At 42.6% G+C, this 18,227-nt stretch overlaps 2 protein-coding genes across 2 annotated transcripts in view; both read left to right on the top strand.

Moving 5' to 3' along the window:
- Positions 1–18,227, top strand: part of LOC144255454 (uncharacterized) — a 280,090-nt gene that overhangs the window by 124,248 nt on the left and 137,615 nt on the right. The gene's annotated exons all lie outside the window — the stretch shown is intronic.
- Positions 1,475–2,869, top strand: LOC144255306 (sperm motility kinase 2B-like). The gene has a single exon (XM_077799674.1). It carries the CDS (start codon positions 1,475–1,477, stop codon positions 2,867–2,869), a length of 1,395 nt encoding a protein of 464 aa, XP_077655800.1.

Raw genomic sequence — 18,227 nt, 5'->3', positions numbered from 1 at the left:
GATCATTATTAGGAAGCTTCCTTCATGGATTAAAAGCCATATGCCCTTGAATCTTGATAAAGGTCAACCAGGTAGTCCTGCAAAATAATGCCCTCACACATCCAAGCCCACTCTCCAGGGCTGAGAAAGCTGCATGTTTCAAAACCTCCACGCCCCGCCCCTGACTACGCCCCAGCCCTGACCATGCCCCAGCTCTTCTCAGGCTGAAGTCCTCCAGATGCTGCAGTGACTTGTTTCAGGCTCAGCATTCCTTGCTCCTCTGGAGAAGGTGCTTGCTCTGCTTTGTTCTCTGCAGTCCAGGCCTCCATGACTCCTGCCAGAGACACAATCACTGGAGAGATCATACAGTATCCTCTCCCTGTGTCAGGCTTCTTTCACTTAGCACAGGGTCCTCCAGGTTCATCCATTGATCCATTCAGTGGTTTTTGGATTCCCCTGGTCTTTGTTGCACCTATCCCTCTTCCTATGCCCCTTACCGAAATAGGGAGTAGATCCTGTTAGTCCTTGTAATTCCTCTCAAACGTCCTGTTCTCCAACAATATTCACTGGTATGTCTTCCCTATGTGGATGGCCATGTGGGGTGATTCCCTTGCTGATGCCACACCCGCGCCCCCCTGCCTAAAAAATCCACCAAGTCCACCATGTTCACTACTGCTTTCCTCCCACTGTGTCCTTGAGCATCCATTTTTAAAAGCATTCTGACCACATCATTAGCTTCTGGTACCTTAGTTAAGCTTCTGGCCCATCTTTCTAGATGGTCTGTATCTCCTGGCTTGTCATCTGGCAGTCCACTCTGCCTGCCTCTCCAGATCTGTCATTTCCCAAACTCTTCCCAGACTTCCTGAAACTGCTGCCACTGCATGGACAAGGGACAAGGATGAGGTAGATGTGTAAAATGTGAGAAGACACCCAAAATTCAGGAACCAGGATAAATGCTATTTTTGTGTGCTGTGTTTAAGGAAATAACCAAAAGTTATTACAGGTTTTTAGATGGAAAGTGAAAATTACATTGAAGTTCCACAGAATATTAATTCCTAAGCAAGTACACATCAGTCTCCATGAACCAATAAAGGAAAAAGTGTGTGAAGTTCTTTATTCCTAGCCTGAAAATGGAAGAAGTTCTGGAGGCCCCAAAGGGAGATGACCCCTGGGAGTTATGGCCAGGCATGGCAGAGCAATTACTTGCTCTGATGTCACAAGGAGCCATTGTGAGTAAGTTTCAAAAGTATATGAGAGAGTGTCCACAGCTGGGATTTTGTCCATAAGTACAGGAAGCCCTTGTAGGTGACCTGTTGGACTTCTTGATAGTTAGGACTTTTGGTGGTTGGCGGTTGGCAGTTGTTGCTGGTGGTCCTTGACTATTGTTTCTTTGATTTGGGTTTGTTGTTTTGTCTTGTTTCTGTTATTGATTTTGATTTGTTGTTTTGTTCTGTTATTTTTATATTTGCTAGCATCCTTGCTTGGTGTTCTTAGGATGCATAGCCAGAGTAGTGACAGTAGTGTCGTCTTGCAGGGGCCCAGGTCCCGCCAGAAGGCAGTATTGAGGGAGCAGTATGAGGTCCTGAGGGACATTGAGTTTGGCGAGTTTGGCAAGATCAAACTAGCCCGCCATCGCCTGACTGGGTCAGAGGTGATCATCAAAGTCCTGCGGAAGAAAGGGCAGAACCTCCTGGTCCTCTCCGAACCAGAGATCATGAGGAGCCTGGAGCATCCCAATGTGATACAGTTATTGCAGGTGGCTGAGACCCACAGAAATATCTACATGGTGATGGAACACACAGGTGGGGGTCGGCTACTGGACCTCGTCTCACAGCGTGGCATGCAGGAAGAAGAGGCCCGAAGACTTTTCCGGGAGGTAGTGAGTGCCGTGAGCTACTGCCACGACAAGGGCATTGTACACCGAAACCTGAAGCCAGAGAACATCATGGTGGATGCCAGGAGCCATGCTAGACTTACCGACTTTGGCTTCAGTGCCAGGTTCACGCCTGGGCAGAAGCTGCGCCAGTTCTGGGGCACTCTGTCACACATTGCCCCCGAGATTATCCTTAGGAAAGCGTATGAGGGACCCCCAGTGGACATCTGGAGCCTGGGTGTCATACTGCATTATATGTTGACAGGGAGGTACCCACTTGTTGGCAACACCGCTAAGGAGATGCTGAGTCAGATCAGGCTGGCAACCTACCGCGACCCTCCCTATGTTTCCTTGGTAGCACGGATGCTCATCCACCAAATGCTGACCCTGGACCCCCAGAATCGACCCACAGCCAAGCAGATCCTTCAGCACCCATGGATGACAAAGGGTAAGCAGGATTTACCCCAGGATTATTGTGAACCAATCCCCATCCGCCCAGACCCTGAAATACTGACCACCATGTTTGATATGGGTTTTGATCTGCGTAAGACCTGGGTGTCCCTGGCCAAGAGAAAGTTCAATGCGGCCATGGGTACCTACCTCCTGCTCCAGCACCAGAAAAGCCAGGGGGCAGGCTGCATGTTCCAGGGGAAGCCTGTGCTTCCGAGGGTGAAGCCTCGCCCACGCCTTGTGGATCTTTCCCATTCCTCTGTGCTCCCAAAGAGGAGCCCCAGCGAGCCTGCCCTGAGCACCTTCCCCTTGCCCTGTGAGCCTCAGCTGCCTGAGGGCTCCACACAGGCAGGGCAGAAGCACATCAGGAGTGCCAGTGAGCCTGCTCTCCATCTCCACTTGCAGCCAGCAGGGGCCTCCACACCTGATGCAGGCCCTCAGCTGGACTCTGGGCAACTCCAGGCCCACAGAAGGCTCTTGAGGTGGGTTGACAGGAGGATTGCTACCTGTGTCCAAGAACTGTGCTGTTGCTCACCAGGGGTCAGCAATAAGTTGGCTCCCATGTAAGATGGCAGAAAGGTGGCAGGTTCATTAAGTGTGGCTCCAGTGAAGGGAAGAGATGACCCAGGCAAAACCAGGGGATAGCCAGAGGACCCTGTGCTCTATTGGATCCTCACACCTTGTATGGGCATTGGATGTGTGGACTCTGAACCACTGCAGGAGAAAGATGTGCCAAGACCTCAGGTTTCTCTGCCCAAGGAACAAGCACCCTGCCCAAGCACCAAGCACCCTTCTGCATCCATCGGGACATCACGACTCTCCTCTGCCCCCACCTGTAGAAGACATCAGAGCCTGCTTCCTTGGGACCCTTCCTCTGCCCTTCTCCTCTGTCCTTTCCCCCATTCCCCAGGGATGATTCTCACTAAATTTCATACAAATTTGCTAATAAAAAAACTACAGACATTTTGAACAATCGTTTTATTAGCATAGTTTTTTATTTGTAATCACCTCACTCTGGAAACAATCCAAATGTCCCCTAGCAAACCATGATATGTCCATACTGTAAAACGCTCTCAGCAATAAAATGAGAAGACTTCTGATATAAACAAACATGGATGAAAATCAAATTAATGAAAATCAATAATTTGGTAACAGAAATAAGCCAGATTCAAAAGGCTTCAATAGTGCATGATTCCATTCCTATGGCATTCTGGAAAAGGGAAAGAAAACCAACCATTGGATGCCAGGAGCTGGAGGATAGAGTTCAGGGGTTGACTGCAGATATCACAAGGGAATTGTACCTTTGCAGTGCTGGTCCATTGAATACAGGACCTTGTGCATGTGGGGCAAGGTCTCTAACACTGAACTGCAGGTCCAGCCCAACTGAGCTACAGCCCCAGCCCAACAGGGGAACTGGTCTGGTTAGGAAACTGTATCTTGATTGTGATAACATGACTACATTAAAAGTAGCAGAACCAATAGCTAGGTGCAGATTTGCACACCTGTAATCCCAGAAACTGGGGAGGTTGAGCAGGAGGATCACTAATTCAAGGCCAGTGTCAGCAACTTAGTGAGACCCTAAACAACATAGTGAGAATTTGTCTCAAATTTTAAAAAAAGGACTTGGATATATGTGCCATTTGAAGTAAAGAAACGCTTGGTTCAATTCCCAGGGGGGGGGGGAACAAAAACTAGAAATATAGACTGGAAAGCGTGAATTTTGTAGTGTGTAAGACTTTATTGGAAAAATGTAAAGAGCCAAGAATAACCAAGACAATTTGTTTAAAAATGAAATTGCAAGTGTTTCTTCAGTAGATATCAAGAATCATTATGAAAATGATGTGATTAAAGTAATTTATATTGGTTTGAAGAAGAGTAAACTGTTGATAAAAAATAAAGAACATAGAAAAAGATCTCTGTATATATGATCTTGATAAATCATAGAAGGGGGTGGGGGCTTGTCTTTCCAGTAAGAGGATGTAAAATCATTGGTTCACCAGGTTTTTTAAAATGCAATTTATTTCTGCCTAACATCTACAGTGATGAACTCCCTTCTGAAATGTTGTCTAGAAAGTGGAACTTTTTATCAGGAAATCTGATAAACTCCTGCTGAAGGTATAACTCCATACAAGATGTGGGGAAACAGTTTAGCATTATTTACGTAAGTTGGAAACACTCATATCCCATGATCCAAGCAATTCCACTCCATGGCAGAAACACACACAACAGAAACGTGATTGCATGTGCACCAAGACACTTGGGAGCATTTGTAAATGGAGCCCTAATGTAGAAAAGACCTCAACATTTATTAATAATGGAATTAATTTGTAAAAAGTAGGGTTTTTTACAATAGTGGAGCATAAAGCAAGGGAATGAGTAAAGTGTACAATGGATACTTTGGCTACATGGTGGCAAACCTGTCCCTTTCTCTGGGTCATCTTTTCCCTCTTCATGGTGTCTGAAGGAAATTGCCTTAAGGGCCCCAATTGTTCACTCTTTCCAGCAGTCAAGCTCTTGGTCATGGGACTTGGAGTTCCCCTTAAATAAAAGGTGCAATGGATCTCTTCCTGTAGAACCTGGGCTTGGCTCTGTGACTGTGTCTGGTCAGTAGAAAGAGATGCAAATGAGAAGGGGCCAGCTGTGTGTGCAGGCCTCCTGAGGCATCCTGTGTCTTTCCTTTCCTTCTTACCCCACCTATCCCACCCCTTTGGCCTCTTATGTTTCTAACATCACTAGGAGAAAGACATGGGTGGGTGCCCAATGTGACTAAGGTGTCCCAGCCCCACCAGAGCAGCTCTAGTTGTCCCAGAGATGCATGAGTAAGCCCTCCTTATCCCCCCACCTCAGCTGCATAGCTGCATGTCCCACACAGGGAGGAAGACATGTTCATGGGGATGTGCCCTGTGGTTGGGGGTGGGTCATTTGCTATGCAACAGAAGCCATCTGTGAGGTGGGGCACTGATGAGGTGCAGGGAAGGGTGGATTGTGCCAAGCAGAGGCAGGGGAGAGGAAGAAGGGCTGCTGGAAAGAAATGAACAGCAAAGGCCATCAGTAGTCCCAGGTGCGGGCCAGGAGCCAGGAGTCCTGGACCCAGGTGGGTGGTGGACCTGCTCTCCTTCCCACCCTGTTGGCTATTTTTTATTATTTTTTGTAACAGCAGTGCTCACTGTATTCATCCATAAAGAGGGATGTAGTGCCCCAGCCTGGAAGCTCCCCCAAACCCTGCTCTCAACCAGAGCCCATTCCCAGCATCAACCACAAGTTATGTGCCCACCCCTCCTGACATTTGCCTGTATCCACATGCACACCCATTCATACCTCCTTCCTTCAAGGTTTTAAAAAATTAAGCCATGAGCTATTTATTATATTGGGGTTTGAGCTTTGTCACTTCACAACACATCTTAGAAACCTTCTCAGCTTGTGCACAGAGACCTACGTTGTTTGTTAAATTGCCTCATTTGTATCCCCTGTGGAGGTACCAGCATTGACCTCAGGGTTCCTCCAGGTGTGGACACTTGAGTTCCTCTGGCTTTTCTCTACTGTCTGTGAGCCTTTGGGCACACTGGCAATCATTAGTGCAGGACCCATTCCTATCAGAGATTTGGTGGGGTCAAAGGGTAGGTCCTGAAAAACACAGACATATTGTTCCACTGTGATCTGAAAAAGTCCTGTGGATGTGCACTCCCAGAAGGTGTGTGGGAAACCCAACATCACTACATTCTTGTTGAAGTCGAAAAGCTTTGGTCTTCAGAAATGTTTCTGAATCCTCGGGAGGTGTCTCCCTGCTGGAGCACTTGACCTGCACCCATGCTTGAGGCCCTGTGTTCGCCCCAGTGCCAAAAAGCAGTAGCAAACTCTCCCAGCCTGCTAGAAACAGATGTGAGTTCACTGGTATTTTGAATGTGAAACTTCTTGGATTAGTGATAAAATGTACATTTTTTCATGTTTATTGCCTACTAGTGTTTCCCCTAAAATATCCTTTGTCCATTTCTCTTTTATTGATTTGTGAGGCGCTTTATCTGTGAACTCTATTGTGGTGAATATTGGCACTGTGTCCCCCAGCCTGCCAGATCAGTCTCTTTTAATGTTCTTCTGGGCTCTTTCTTCACAGGCAAGTTTCTACTCTGTGTTTCGTCTGATCTGTTGTCTTCTCATTTCTGGCTGCTGGTTCCATGTCCTGCTGGGGATGGCTGCGCCCTTGACTGTTTACAGTGCATTTTCCCTTTCCACTCTCTCATATGGGCCTGGGTCCCAGGGATTTGTCCAAGTGCACAGTATCTCCACTGGAGAAATAAGGAAAGGAAGGTCAGGCAAGATCAGTGACTTATCTGGGTCACACAGTTTCTTGTTACTTGACTTAGAGCCAGAAGCAGATCACCAGGGCCTCAGGCCCAGGTAGGGGGTCTCCACTCCCTACCACTGAGATGATCTGGTCAATGACATGTCCTGAAGTGCACAAGCATCCTGATGTCCTGTACAATGCCTACTGTTGCTGGAAAGCTCTTAACATTTTTCCTCCCAGAGCCACACAGTGGACCTTCAGTGGCCCTGTTCCCTGTCTCCATCAGGCCCTCAGCAGATTTAGGCAGGATGAGAAGCAGCGATCCCAGATTGACACAACCCCTTCCTGAGACATAGGCACTTTGAGAAACATTTGCAAGGTAGCCCAAGGATATGGAAACTCTGACCCAAGTGTGTTGACCATGTCAGGCTTCTCTACATATAGACAGCACATTCCTCCTATTCCTGTCTGGCTCCTGGTACCTCCAGACCCATGTAATGGACAACTTAGCACCTACCTGCATGCCCGTGACCTGGGATCCTCAAGGGTTGTGCTTTCCCCACCCCGAGAGTGGAGGAGACCGAAGCCAGAAGCCTGGTGCCCATGGCCCTCCTAGTCGTCTTCTACTTGTGGCCCTGCCTGCCACATGGAAGCTCAGTGATTGCCAGGTAAACGAATCTATGCCTAAACTGGTGAATGAGTGACGAGAGGGTAGAAGGAGACCTCCACACTCCAAAACCAATCCATTTGGTAAATACTTTATACATTTGGCCTTGATCTGATCCCAGAAAAGTCCAGGCTCAGAGCTCTTCCCTGCATGCAGAGCCTGAACATGTCCCATGAATGACTGGAATGGCAGGAGTGGCTGGGCATCTGTATCTTCACAGGTGATGCCTGAGTTTCTGGAAGATCTCCACCCATTCTCCAGAGAGATGTGAATACTCATCTTCCTATGAGGATATTCCTCTGCCCCATTATTCCTATCCTATGAAGAATCATATCCTCCATCCTTCTGGACTGGAGAAATGATTTGTGAGCAAAGCTCCCTCTTCTCCATTCTTTGGCCACAGAATAAAGTTGTTCCTTCCTCAAACTCATACTTCTCATTGACATTTCTATGGCATGAGCCTCTAAACCTGGGTGGGTTAGGTCACTTTTCATGTGACCCTGCCTAGTGGGTACACTCTTGGTGCCAGGCTCTAGACTGAGCTCTTAACACAAGTCATCTTATTGATGCTCACAGCCACCCTAAGGGAGAAATATAATTATCCCATTTAAAGATGAAAAATGTAGGCTCAAAGGTGGTAAATGACCTTCACCAAGTCATGCAGCTGGCAAATAGCAAAGCTGAGATTTTGAAATGTTTTAATTTGTTCTAATTAGGTATGACAGTAGAATGCATTTCAACACATTTTGTACAAACGATGCACAACTTCTCATTCCTCTGGCTGTACGTGGTACATAGTCACACCAGTTGTGTAGTCATAACTCTGTATAGGGTAATAATGTCCATCTCATTCCACTGTCTTTCTTCCCGTTACTCCCTCCCCTTCCTTCACTCCCTCTGCCCAATACAAAATGCCTTCATTCTTCTCAGCCCCTCCCTATTATGGATTAGACTCTGATAAGCAGAGAAATCATTAGGCCTTTTGTTATCTGGGGGTTTGACTTATTTCACTAAGCATGACATTTTCCAGCTATATCCATTTACCAGTAGATGCCATAATTTCATTATTGTATAAGCCTTAAAGATCATGGGAGATATTTCTATCTTCTCAGGTCTTCTTTCATTGCTTTCTTTAGTGTTGTTCTGTAGTTTTCATTGCAGAGGTCTTTCATTTGTTTTCTTTTTAGATTGATTCCCGAGTATTTTATTTTATTTCTTTTAGTCCATTGAAAAGGGGGATGTTTTTCTAATTTCTCTTGCAGCAGATTCAACAATGGTATATAGAAATGCACTGATTTATGGGTATTGATTTTAAATGCTGCTACTTTACTGAATTCATTAATTAGTTCTAGAAGTTTTTGGTGGAATTTTTGAAATCTTCTAAATGTAGAATTGAATCGTGTGCAAATAGTGATTGAATTCTTTTCGTATTTGTATCCCTTTAATTTCCTTGGCCTCTCTAATTGCTCTGGCTAGTGTTTCAAGGACTATGTTGAATAGAAGTGGTGAAAGAGAGCATACCTATCTTGTTCCAGTTTTTAGAGGGAATGATTTCAATTTTTCTCCATGTAGCATGGTCTTGGCCTTGGACTTAGCATAGATAGTTTTTGTTGGGATATGTTTTTACTATTCCTAGTTTTTTTTTTTTTTAGTGTTTTGATTATTAAGGGGTGCTATATTCTGTCAAATGCTTTTTTGCATCTTTTGAGATGTATGAGTCTTGTCTTTAAGTCTATGGATGTGATGAATTATGTTTATTGATTTCCATATGTTGAACCAAACTTGCATCCCTGGAATGAATCCCACTTGATTGTGGTGCACTTTCTTTAAATATGTTTTTGTATGCAATTTGCCAGAATTTTATTGACACTTTTGTGTATAGGTTCATTAGGTAAATTTGTCTGAAGATTTTTTTCCTTGGTGTGTCTTTGTCTAGTTTGATATCAGGGTGATACTAGCTTCATAGAATGAGTTCAGAAGTGTTCCCTCCTTTTCTATTTCATGGAATAATTAGAAGAATATTGGTGCTAATTCTTCCTTGTAAGTCTTGTAAAGGTCAGCTGAGAATTCAGCTGTTCCTGGGCATTTTTTGGTTGGTAAGTTTTTGATGGCCTCTTCTATTTCACTAATTTATCTGTTTAAATTGTGTATGTCTTCCTGATACAGTTTGAGTAGGTTATATATATATCTCTAGAAATTTGTCAATGTCTTTGAAATTTTCTATTTTATTGGAATATAAATTTTCAAAATAGTTTCTAATTATATTCTATATTTCCATAGTGTCTATCTTGATATTTCATTTTTTTTGTCACTAATTTTAGTAATTTGAGTTTTCTTTCTCGTTCTCTTCTTTAGTATAGCTAATTATTTATCAATTTTATTTATTTTTTCAAAAAAACAACTTTTGGTTTTGTCAATTTTTTGAATTGTTTCTTTTGTTTCAATTTCATTGATTTCAGCTCTGATTTTAATTTTTCCTATATTCTACTGCTTTTGGTGTTGATCTATTCATCCTTTTTTTAGGGCTTTGAGATGTAATGTTAGGTCATTTATTTGTTGACTTTTTATTCTTTTTAATGAAATAGCTTAATGCAATGAACTTTCTTCTTAGCACTGCCTTCATAGTATCCCAGAGATTTTTTTTTTAATATTTTGGGTTTTTTAGTTGTAACTGGACACAATACCTTTATTTTATTTTTATGTGGTGCTGAGGATTGAAGCCAGTGCCCTGCATGTGCCAGGCGAGTACTGTACGGCTGAACCACAATCCCAGCCCTTATCCCAGAGATTTTGATATGTCCTGCTGGTGTTCTCATTTACCACTAAGTATTTTTATATTTCCTCCCTGAGTTCTTCTGGTACCCATTTGTCATTCAATAGAATGTTTTTTAGCCTCCAGGTGTTAATGTAGCTTCTTTTTTTATTTTATCATTGATTTCTCATTTCATTTCATTATAATCTGATAGAATGCAGAGTAGTATTTCCCACCCATTGTACCTGGCCCCTTTCTCCCTGTGCACTTCACGACTCACTGAGCTGAAGAGAGCCTATTCTCTCCAGTTTCTCCAACCTGTGCTCTCCCCTGGGAAATGCCCCCAGTCTCTGGCTTTCCACAGGCCTACCAGGCCCAGACTGGCCCATGCAGACCCAACTGCAATCTGATGGATCTGGGCGTAAGGTTCCCCAGGCTCTGCTTTATTGCAGTTCCAATATCTCAATGACATTTCTGCTTGCAGGGAGACCACCAGGGATATGCTCACACAAAAGAGTGTTCCTCTGCTGCAGTCTGGCTGGGCACAAATCACGAGCCACTGAAGCAGGAACAAACTTTGTTTCTGAACTCCACCAGCACACTCCACACATGCTCCCTGGGACTCTCCCGAATGCCATGCGGCTCCTCCAAGAACCACCAATGGGAAAAATCCCTCCTCCGGCACTTCCCCAACCAATGGGAACTCTCTGGGAATCCCCGAGAGAACTCCAAAGTAGCAAAGTAGGGGGAGAACTCCAAAGTAGCAGGCCGAGGCGGACAGCAGGGATCTAATATACACAGCTTAACATAACCATTATCATCTCAATGGCTTGCTGGCATCACCTCTCATATGGCTCTCAGCAATCCTTCAAAGAAGCAGTCAGAGGGCAGCCACCAGCATACCCAGGAGGAAGACCTCAGATGCAACAAGACCTAACAATAGATCTCCAGATCCTGCCAGTTGTCCCCAGACTGAGGTGGCTGCCCCATGAGTTGGCAGTGGTGGCATGGTAGCAAACCTGCAAGCCCAAGGCCCTAGACTCCCAGAAGTTGGCCGGGGTCCCAAGATTGTGGCAGTCACATGTAACCAAATCTGTGGGTACCCTGATAATGGACTTCCAGGTGGCAGTGGGCAATGGGCCAGTGAAAGGTCCCCAAGTGGACAAACATCCAGCAATTGAAAAGTGATTTTTGATATTGGGCTTCCAGGCCGTGACCAATATCCCAAGATGGAGGCTGCCACTTGAGATGGCTATGGCGTTGGGTGCCAGTTGGTTCAGTTTTGAAGACATCACTTCTCTCCTCCCCAAGTCATCTCAGTAGTGGCTATGCTCTCATATGTCACATGTTTCATTGCCATAAAGTGGGCCTGGCTGGAGTTAGTCTACAGTTGGTAGATGGAGATTAACAGGCAGAGAATCCTGGGGTGAGGCTGACAAGATGGAAATCTCCAATTGGAGTACTGCCAGGCTAAGAGTGGCCGGTAGTGTGCTAGAAAAACTTTTTGGAAAGCAGCTCATGATGAATGCTACTGACTTCACTGGGAACTGACTGGGGCATCAGAAGGACTCACTAGAAAGCTGCCAGGAAGCTACCTGTGGGGTAAGCTGCTGGATATTCTGGGAAACTGGCTAAGGTTTCCATGGCACTTGCTAAGAAGGGTTCCTTGAGGGTGCCTCTGAAAACTTCCGGGCATGAGCTCCACTGGATATGTCTTATGCCAAATGTGTAGTGTGAGATAAAGACATAGAGAAATCACACCAGAACCGGAAAGAAGCTATTTTTCTTGGCAGCATCTGTCCTGAAAGCCTCACTAGCAAAGGAAAAATGTATACAAAACCTGTCTCCAGTGTCCTGAGCAGGGCAAGGAGCCAGGAGACTAAAAATTGGTATCCGCAACAGCGTCCATGTTAAAACTCTCCTCCTTCTCATTTTTATTGTTCCTAGGCTAAAGTCTTAAGAGTTCCATACATGTGTGTTGAATAAATGTATAAACAGATAAATACTTGGACCCTTGCATTATCCTGTAGCTGCCATTAGTGTTGTCTTGGCAGCCTACTTCCCACAGGGCAATGGTATGGTTGAACTTTTTGGTCCCTTTTGGGTTTGCATTTGGGTTCAGTCAATAAATTATGAATGAAAGTGAGGCAAGCTCAGAAATGTATTGGTAACTGTATAATAACTGGGTGATTCGGGGGAGTGAGGGGTGAGGGGATCTTTATTTGTAGTACTTACTTATTTCTACAATGCAAATACTACCCCCATGGTTTCTTTCAAATTACCAATATAACCCAGAGTTGGGAAGAGATGCACACATTTGGCTTTTGCAAGCTAGTATTACCTATCTGTACTTTACCACACCACGTAAGTGCCAAAACATTTAATTACTGGTGCAGATCCTCTAGAACTTTCTTTCCTTTGTCACACAAATTGTCAAAATTTTTAAGATAGTAGCGCCTCCATCAGGCTGGATCTCTGTGTGAACATATCGAGCAGAATTTCCTTCCTCCTTGTAATGAACAAATCATATGAATGAGAAATAAGCATTTGTTTTAGTAATAAGAATTCTGGGGTCATTTGTCTCTTTAGCATATCCTAGTCTAACCTGACTGATAACCTCTTACCTGGTTTGATTGAACTATTTTACACTCTTTCTAAATAGTCTTATGCCACTCGCAGATCTGTAATCATGTTTTCTTCTTATTTCATGTCTAATGAAAATTTTTAATGATCTGTCTCCTCCCCTATGACAAAATATATAGAGTTCCAACTTTTTAGCAGAGCAAAGTTCTCCAAATGTGTTCTTATACTGTGTTTTATTTTACTGCTCACCATTTCTTTGTATAAACCTGCCATTCCTCAGCCTTTCTGCTATTCTTCTCATGCTTCACCTCATCTCTACCAGCACTTTGCATAGTCATTTGAACATGAAATGTTCGTTGAATAGTCTGCTTATCTCTACTTATCTCAATCCAATGATTCTGATTTCAAAGGCAATATACATACATAATTACACAAGCATCTAGAGAGAAAATGTTCTCTTTAATCTCAAATAAGTGCAGGGTACAAAGGTGTTTGCTAAGTAGGAAAAATCCTTTCCCTTATGAACCATGAATATATCTTACACACACACACACACACACACACACACACACACACACACACACATTGTAAAACTTAGAGATAAGAAAGGCACAGTCGAGATAGAACTGACAAAAGAGAAAGGAATGAAAAGGAAAGAGACAAGATAGAGCAGGACCCGTAGTCAAAGAAAACTCAAAGACTAGGAACAGTGATAATCAGCAAGAAGCAAATTCACAGAAAGTACCAAAAAACAGTGCCTGACAACAGTCTGTTTCACCAGGCAGTAGACTGAAGAAGCATTGACAAGGAGGTACAGTGCGGGCTTGAGTCAAGCAAAACAAGCCAATAGCAGCTTTCTGGGAAAAGGTCACCTTGTCTAGTTCTCATTCTTTTATGAGGGGTAGGTATTATTTCCATTCTTCTATTTAGAAATTAAAACTTAAAGGCATTAAGGAGTATGCTTCACAGCTAAGGAGATACAGTTCTTGGCTTCCCATCATCCTTCCTTATTTGGAGTGTAGTCCATCAACCGCACCCTCCTTCACAATGCCCTCCCACAGGATGAATCCTGATTGGTTAAACCAATCCAGACCAGCCCATCCCATGGCCAGTGATTGGTTAAGAGCTAAACACGTCACCCATTTCTAAAGGAAACACCAGAGTCCTTTGCTTTGAAGCTCCTGGGAAGGTGGTTCTTTACAAAAAAACAGACTGTGGAAGAAGAGATGAGCTCTCCTTCTAGTGAGTGATATTCTGGGTAGCTTTACATGTACAACTGCTGTAATGTCTGGCTTTGGTCTGAAAACATTGACAGCACTAAAGATGGCAAAGATAAAGATCAGAGAGACTGGGAATCTGTAATGACTTCTTGAAAGTGAAAAATTGACCACAAAACCACCATTTCTCCCAGCATCTTACTGTGAAATAATAATATTTTCCTGTGTGAAGCATTTGAGTTAAGGATTTTGCATCTTGTATAACCTCAATCGCCCTAAATAGTAAAGCAAGAATTTAAGTCCACATTTATGGGGTTCCAAAGCTTATACTTTATACATGTTTTACCCACGAAGGCATTACTGGATGTCTACATGAAGACAAGGGTAAATTTTCTTACAAGCTGCTTCATTTTATTAGACAAAGATATATGTTTAGAAATGGATACTTAAAGAGAAAAAGATCTCATAACTTAAAAGAATGACCTTTAAGATTCTCTCATTGAAAATGAATTGCTCTTGAGTCTTTAAGATACCTGTTATTATACATTATCTTCAAGTCAAATGCAGTCCTTCTTGGAAGACTTCTCGGTCTCCATAAAATGGTGTTAGTGAATTTCAGGTATTTAGTAAATACTGTGAAGTATGTCAGTTACATGAAAGATAATTGTGATAGGATGTCAGGGTAATTGACTAACCTATTATAATGATTTGCAGTGATAATTTATTTTCTGCATTCCCTCAATTACTCTCTGCCCTTGGTAATAATTCAGATGACAGAATTAGAGTGTAATGATGTAATATACACGTCCACGTGGTTGACTTGAGGTATTTGAATGATTATGAAAGAAAGAGATAATGAATGTAATAAGCAATGTGAAATTGAGTTTATACTGTTTCAGGGCTCTAAAATACACAGGTGGTTTAAAAAAAAAAGTCTCAGAATTCAGAATTTAAAAGATCCAGTCCTCTTATACAACAAGATCTCTAATTTTAAATTTGAACCCTGGAGGTTCTCTTTGTCAAAAATGTGGTTACACTACAGGAAAGAAGCACTAATCATGGAACATAAACTTATTTCTCAAAAGTAATACACAGTTAAAGGTATGCAAGATGCAAAAGTTAAAATAATCAGGAGATGATAACTAATTAGTGATAAAGTAGAAGCATTATAAATGGATTCTGAAGTCAACTGGGCTCATTCCGTAGTCCTTTAAAACTCATGACTTGTGGGCATACTCCAGATGGCTTTCTTAAGGTGACACAGTGATTGAAATGATCTTGGAAGTAATAAGTTCATACTGTATTATGAGGTGAAGGAGAACACATTTTTAGGTAGAAATGACAAGCAAAATTAGGAAGAAAGAATGACCAATTTATATATTGGTAGCATTTCAGTAGGACTATTACTGAACATAATTTGGGGGCATTAAGACGAATGAGGCTGGTAACATGTTGATGAGATACAGTGAGATGTGCTGGGAATCTAGGAATAGAACATTCACAATTAAAATGTTATACTACCTTTCACCTAAGAAGTAACTAAATATGAGTGGAAAGAGCCCTGGAATTAGACTCTGAAGATGTGGGGTTAAATTAAGCCTACTGCACACTTTACCAGATCCTCTTCATTTAAAAATCAAGAGAATGTTATCACTCAATTTGCATTCCAAATTAAATGAGGTAAGTTATGTTGAAAGACCTAACTTAGTTCTTTGCACAGAGAAGGCTCCATGAGTGTTCCTTCTTGAAAGTCATCCAAAATTAAAGCATGAACAGCCCCAAAGCGACTATTTCTGACTTATTTCTTGTTAAGTTACTATAAATAAAGGTCAGAACCAACTAGAAAGTTAGCCAGTCAGCAATATATCAGTGTGGATTTATTGCAGGGCCAGAAAGCATATTGCCCATTCAGGTGAATGTCTTTCCTCTTAAACCAGTTCTTTTGAGTGTTCGGATGAATAAATCTCAACTGTCCTGAATTGAGGGAGTCCTCCAAGGCAAACACTCTCTATAGGGTCCTTCCCCTAGCACCAAGCTATCCACAAATTCTCCCACAGAGCTTCCTTTGCTATGCCCTTGGTGGGTAACAGGTGGCACTGTTGTCGATGGTCTATAAAAATCCTATAAAAGGATTTCCTGTGGAAAGGCTCTCTATCTCAAAGTTTGGACTGAGCAGGATCCAGCACTATAATCAAGCTGACATCGCAATTTGTCTTCTTCCAACCACTGTAATTCCTCTCCTTGCCCACAAAGCGTTGTGGCCCAATTGCTTTCAAAGATCTCAGGAAATGCCCTGTGAACAAATTAAAGAGAAGGCATGAATAACTGGTAATTAGCTATGCACCACACAGCACATTGCCAAGTTCTTCTGTGGCCACAAAGAGGAAATATTGGAAATGATCAAGGGAGACTGAGTGTACACCCCCTAACCCCAGTGGCTGCAGCAATGGAAAGAGGCATTTGGCAGTTCGGAGCAGGATATCAAAGGATCATGAATGTGAACATGCTAGGAAAAAAGCTCCCAACCCCAATTTCTTCATCTATGAAATCAGCATACTCACTTATCCCAATTTTGTCAAGAACAGAGAGAAGTTAACATGTCTTAGGTTAGTGTATACTCTGGAGAAATTATGTTTTTAAAAACTACCTAAAACTAGTGGCTAGAAGTACCACATCTGGAATCCCCATTTACCAGATCGATGACAGAAGACAAGTTAGTAATCAAAATCCCCAATTATGGTCTTCCTCATCTGTAAGACCATAGAGAAACAGAAAGAATTAAGACTGACTGGTAAGTCTACTAGTGGAGTGCAAGGCTCATTATAGACGGTTCAGAAATGTTAGCGCCTTGTTATTGGTCTCCACTGGGTGCTCTCTCATTTATCAATGTCCTTGTAAAACAAAGTGTCCAGAACCATGGAGGATGTGTGCTCAGGTGCTTTATGAACTAAAGGGCCATAAAATACATGGAAATCTATGGTATATATTTTTGTTCTTATTGTGTGGTCACCAGGGCTTCTCTCACTTCTTTTCTTCGCTTATACTGGTCATTGTGGTATTTTGAGTTTCTTCTGTATCCTAAGTAGTAATTTTTATTGGTTCAAGCCTGACTCAGAGAGAAGCTTTTACAAACATCAGTAAGTCAAAATATTACCATATTTCCCAGTGTCTGTTTATGAGCTGTTTATTCATTTCCATCAGGCTGTATGCCAGAGAGAGAGAGTTGGAGGAGAGATAAGTGAAAGGGTATAGCTACCAGACTTTCTCTTCTTTCATGGCAACATTTATACACACACATCAGCCAAGAAGCAATTTATATACATTTTACATATCAATGGGACTATAAAAATAATTATGGGCAATCAAAAACATATCACAAAGCAGCAACAAAACAATAGTACTATGTAATCATCCAAAGCCATCAGTCATTCATCAAAGCCATGTCTTTAGGTGGTAATTCACAGACAAGAGGACAAGCAGAGCCAGGGCTATATTGGAACCTAGTTTAAGAGCTTGAAGCTTGAAAAACGAATTGTAAAATTTTAAGAAATTTGGTAAGTTGGTTGACTTCATGGTAGTGCCTTGAAATTGGCCATAGTGGGGTATTTATAATACGGAAAATGGTAAATGCTACTTCCCGCACTTTTGTAACTTTTTCTTGTTTATCTTAAACCCCCTTGTTTCCTGTATATATCTTTTCTATCTTCCATCCAAAGACAAAGTTTGCCTAACTATTGAGTTTGGTATGGCATTTGGAAGTTTTGCTATCTCCATATCGTCTTGGAATAATTGAAATAATCAATAATCTCAGGAAGAAATCTTTAGATATTATTTTGAACATATCTATGCTCACATATCTTGTGGCCAAAAACTAAGTTCTAATGCAGACTGTAATAGACAGCTCCTACTAGATGTTATGATTTAGATATGAGGTGTCTTCCCAAAACTCATGTGTGAGACAATGCAAAATTTTCCAGAGGTTAAATGATTAGATTATGGGAGTTGTGACATAATCAGTAGATTAATACACTGATATTAACTGGGTGGTAACTGTAGGCAGGTAGGGTTTTGCTGGAAGAAGTAAGTCACTGGGGTACACCTTTGGGGTTTATATTTTGTCTGTGATGTGCTCTCTTAACCCCTCTACACCCGCCCCTGCTTCCTGTTTGCCATGTCTGGAGTAGCTTTCCTCTGCCATGTCCTCCCACCATGATGTTCTGCCTTACTACTGATCCAGAGCTGTGGAATCAGCCAACCATAGATAGATCCTCGGAAACCGTGAGCCAAATAAGCTTTTCCTCTTCTATGTTGTTCTTCTCAGATCTTTTGGTCACAGTGATGAAAAAAACTAAAACAGAAATTGGTACTGAGAAGTGGGTTTGCTGCAAAATGTAACAGAGTCAGAGTCGCTGCAAGCTTCCCCT

The sequence above is a fragment of the Urocitellus parryii genome, chromosome 6 (genome assembly GCF_045843805.1).
Source record: "Urocitellus parryii isolate mUroPar1 chromosome 6, mUroPar1.hap1, whole genome shotgun sequence".
NCBI lineage: Eukaryota > Metazoa > Chordata > Mammalia > Rodentia > Sciuridae > Urocitellus > Urocitellus parryii.
This window is presented reverse-complemented; position numbering and strand designations above follow the sequence as displayed.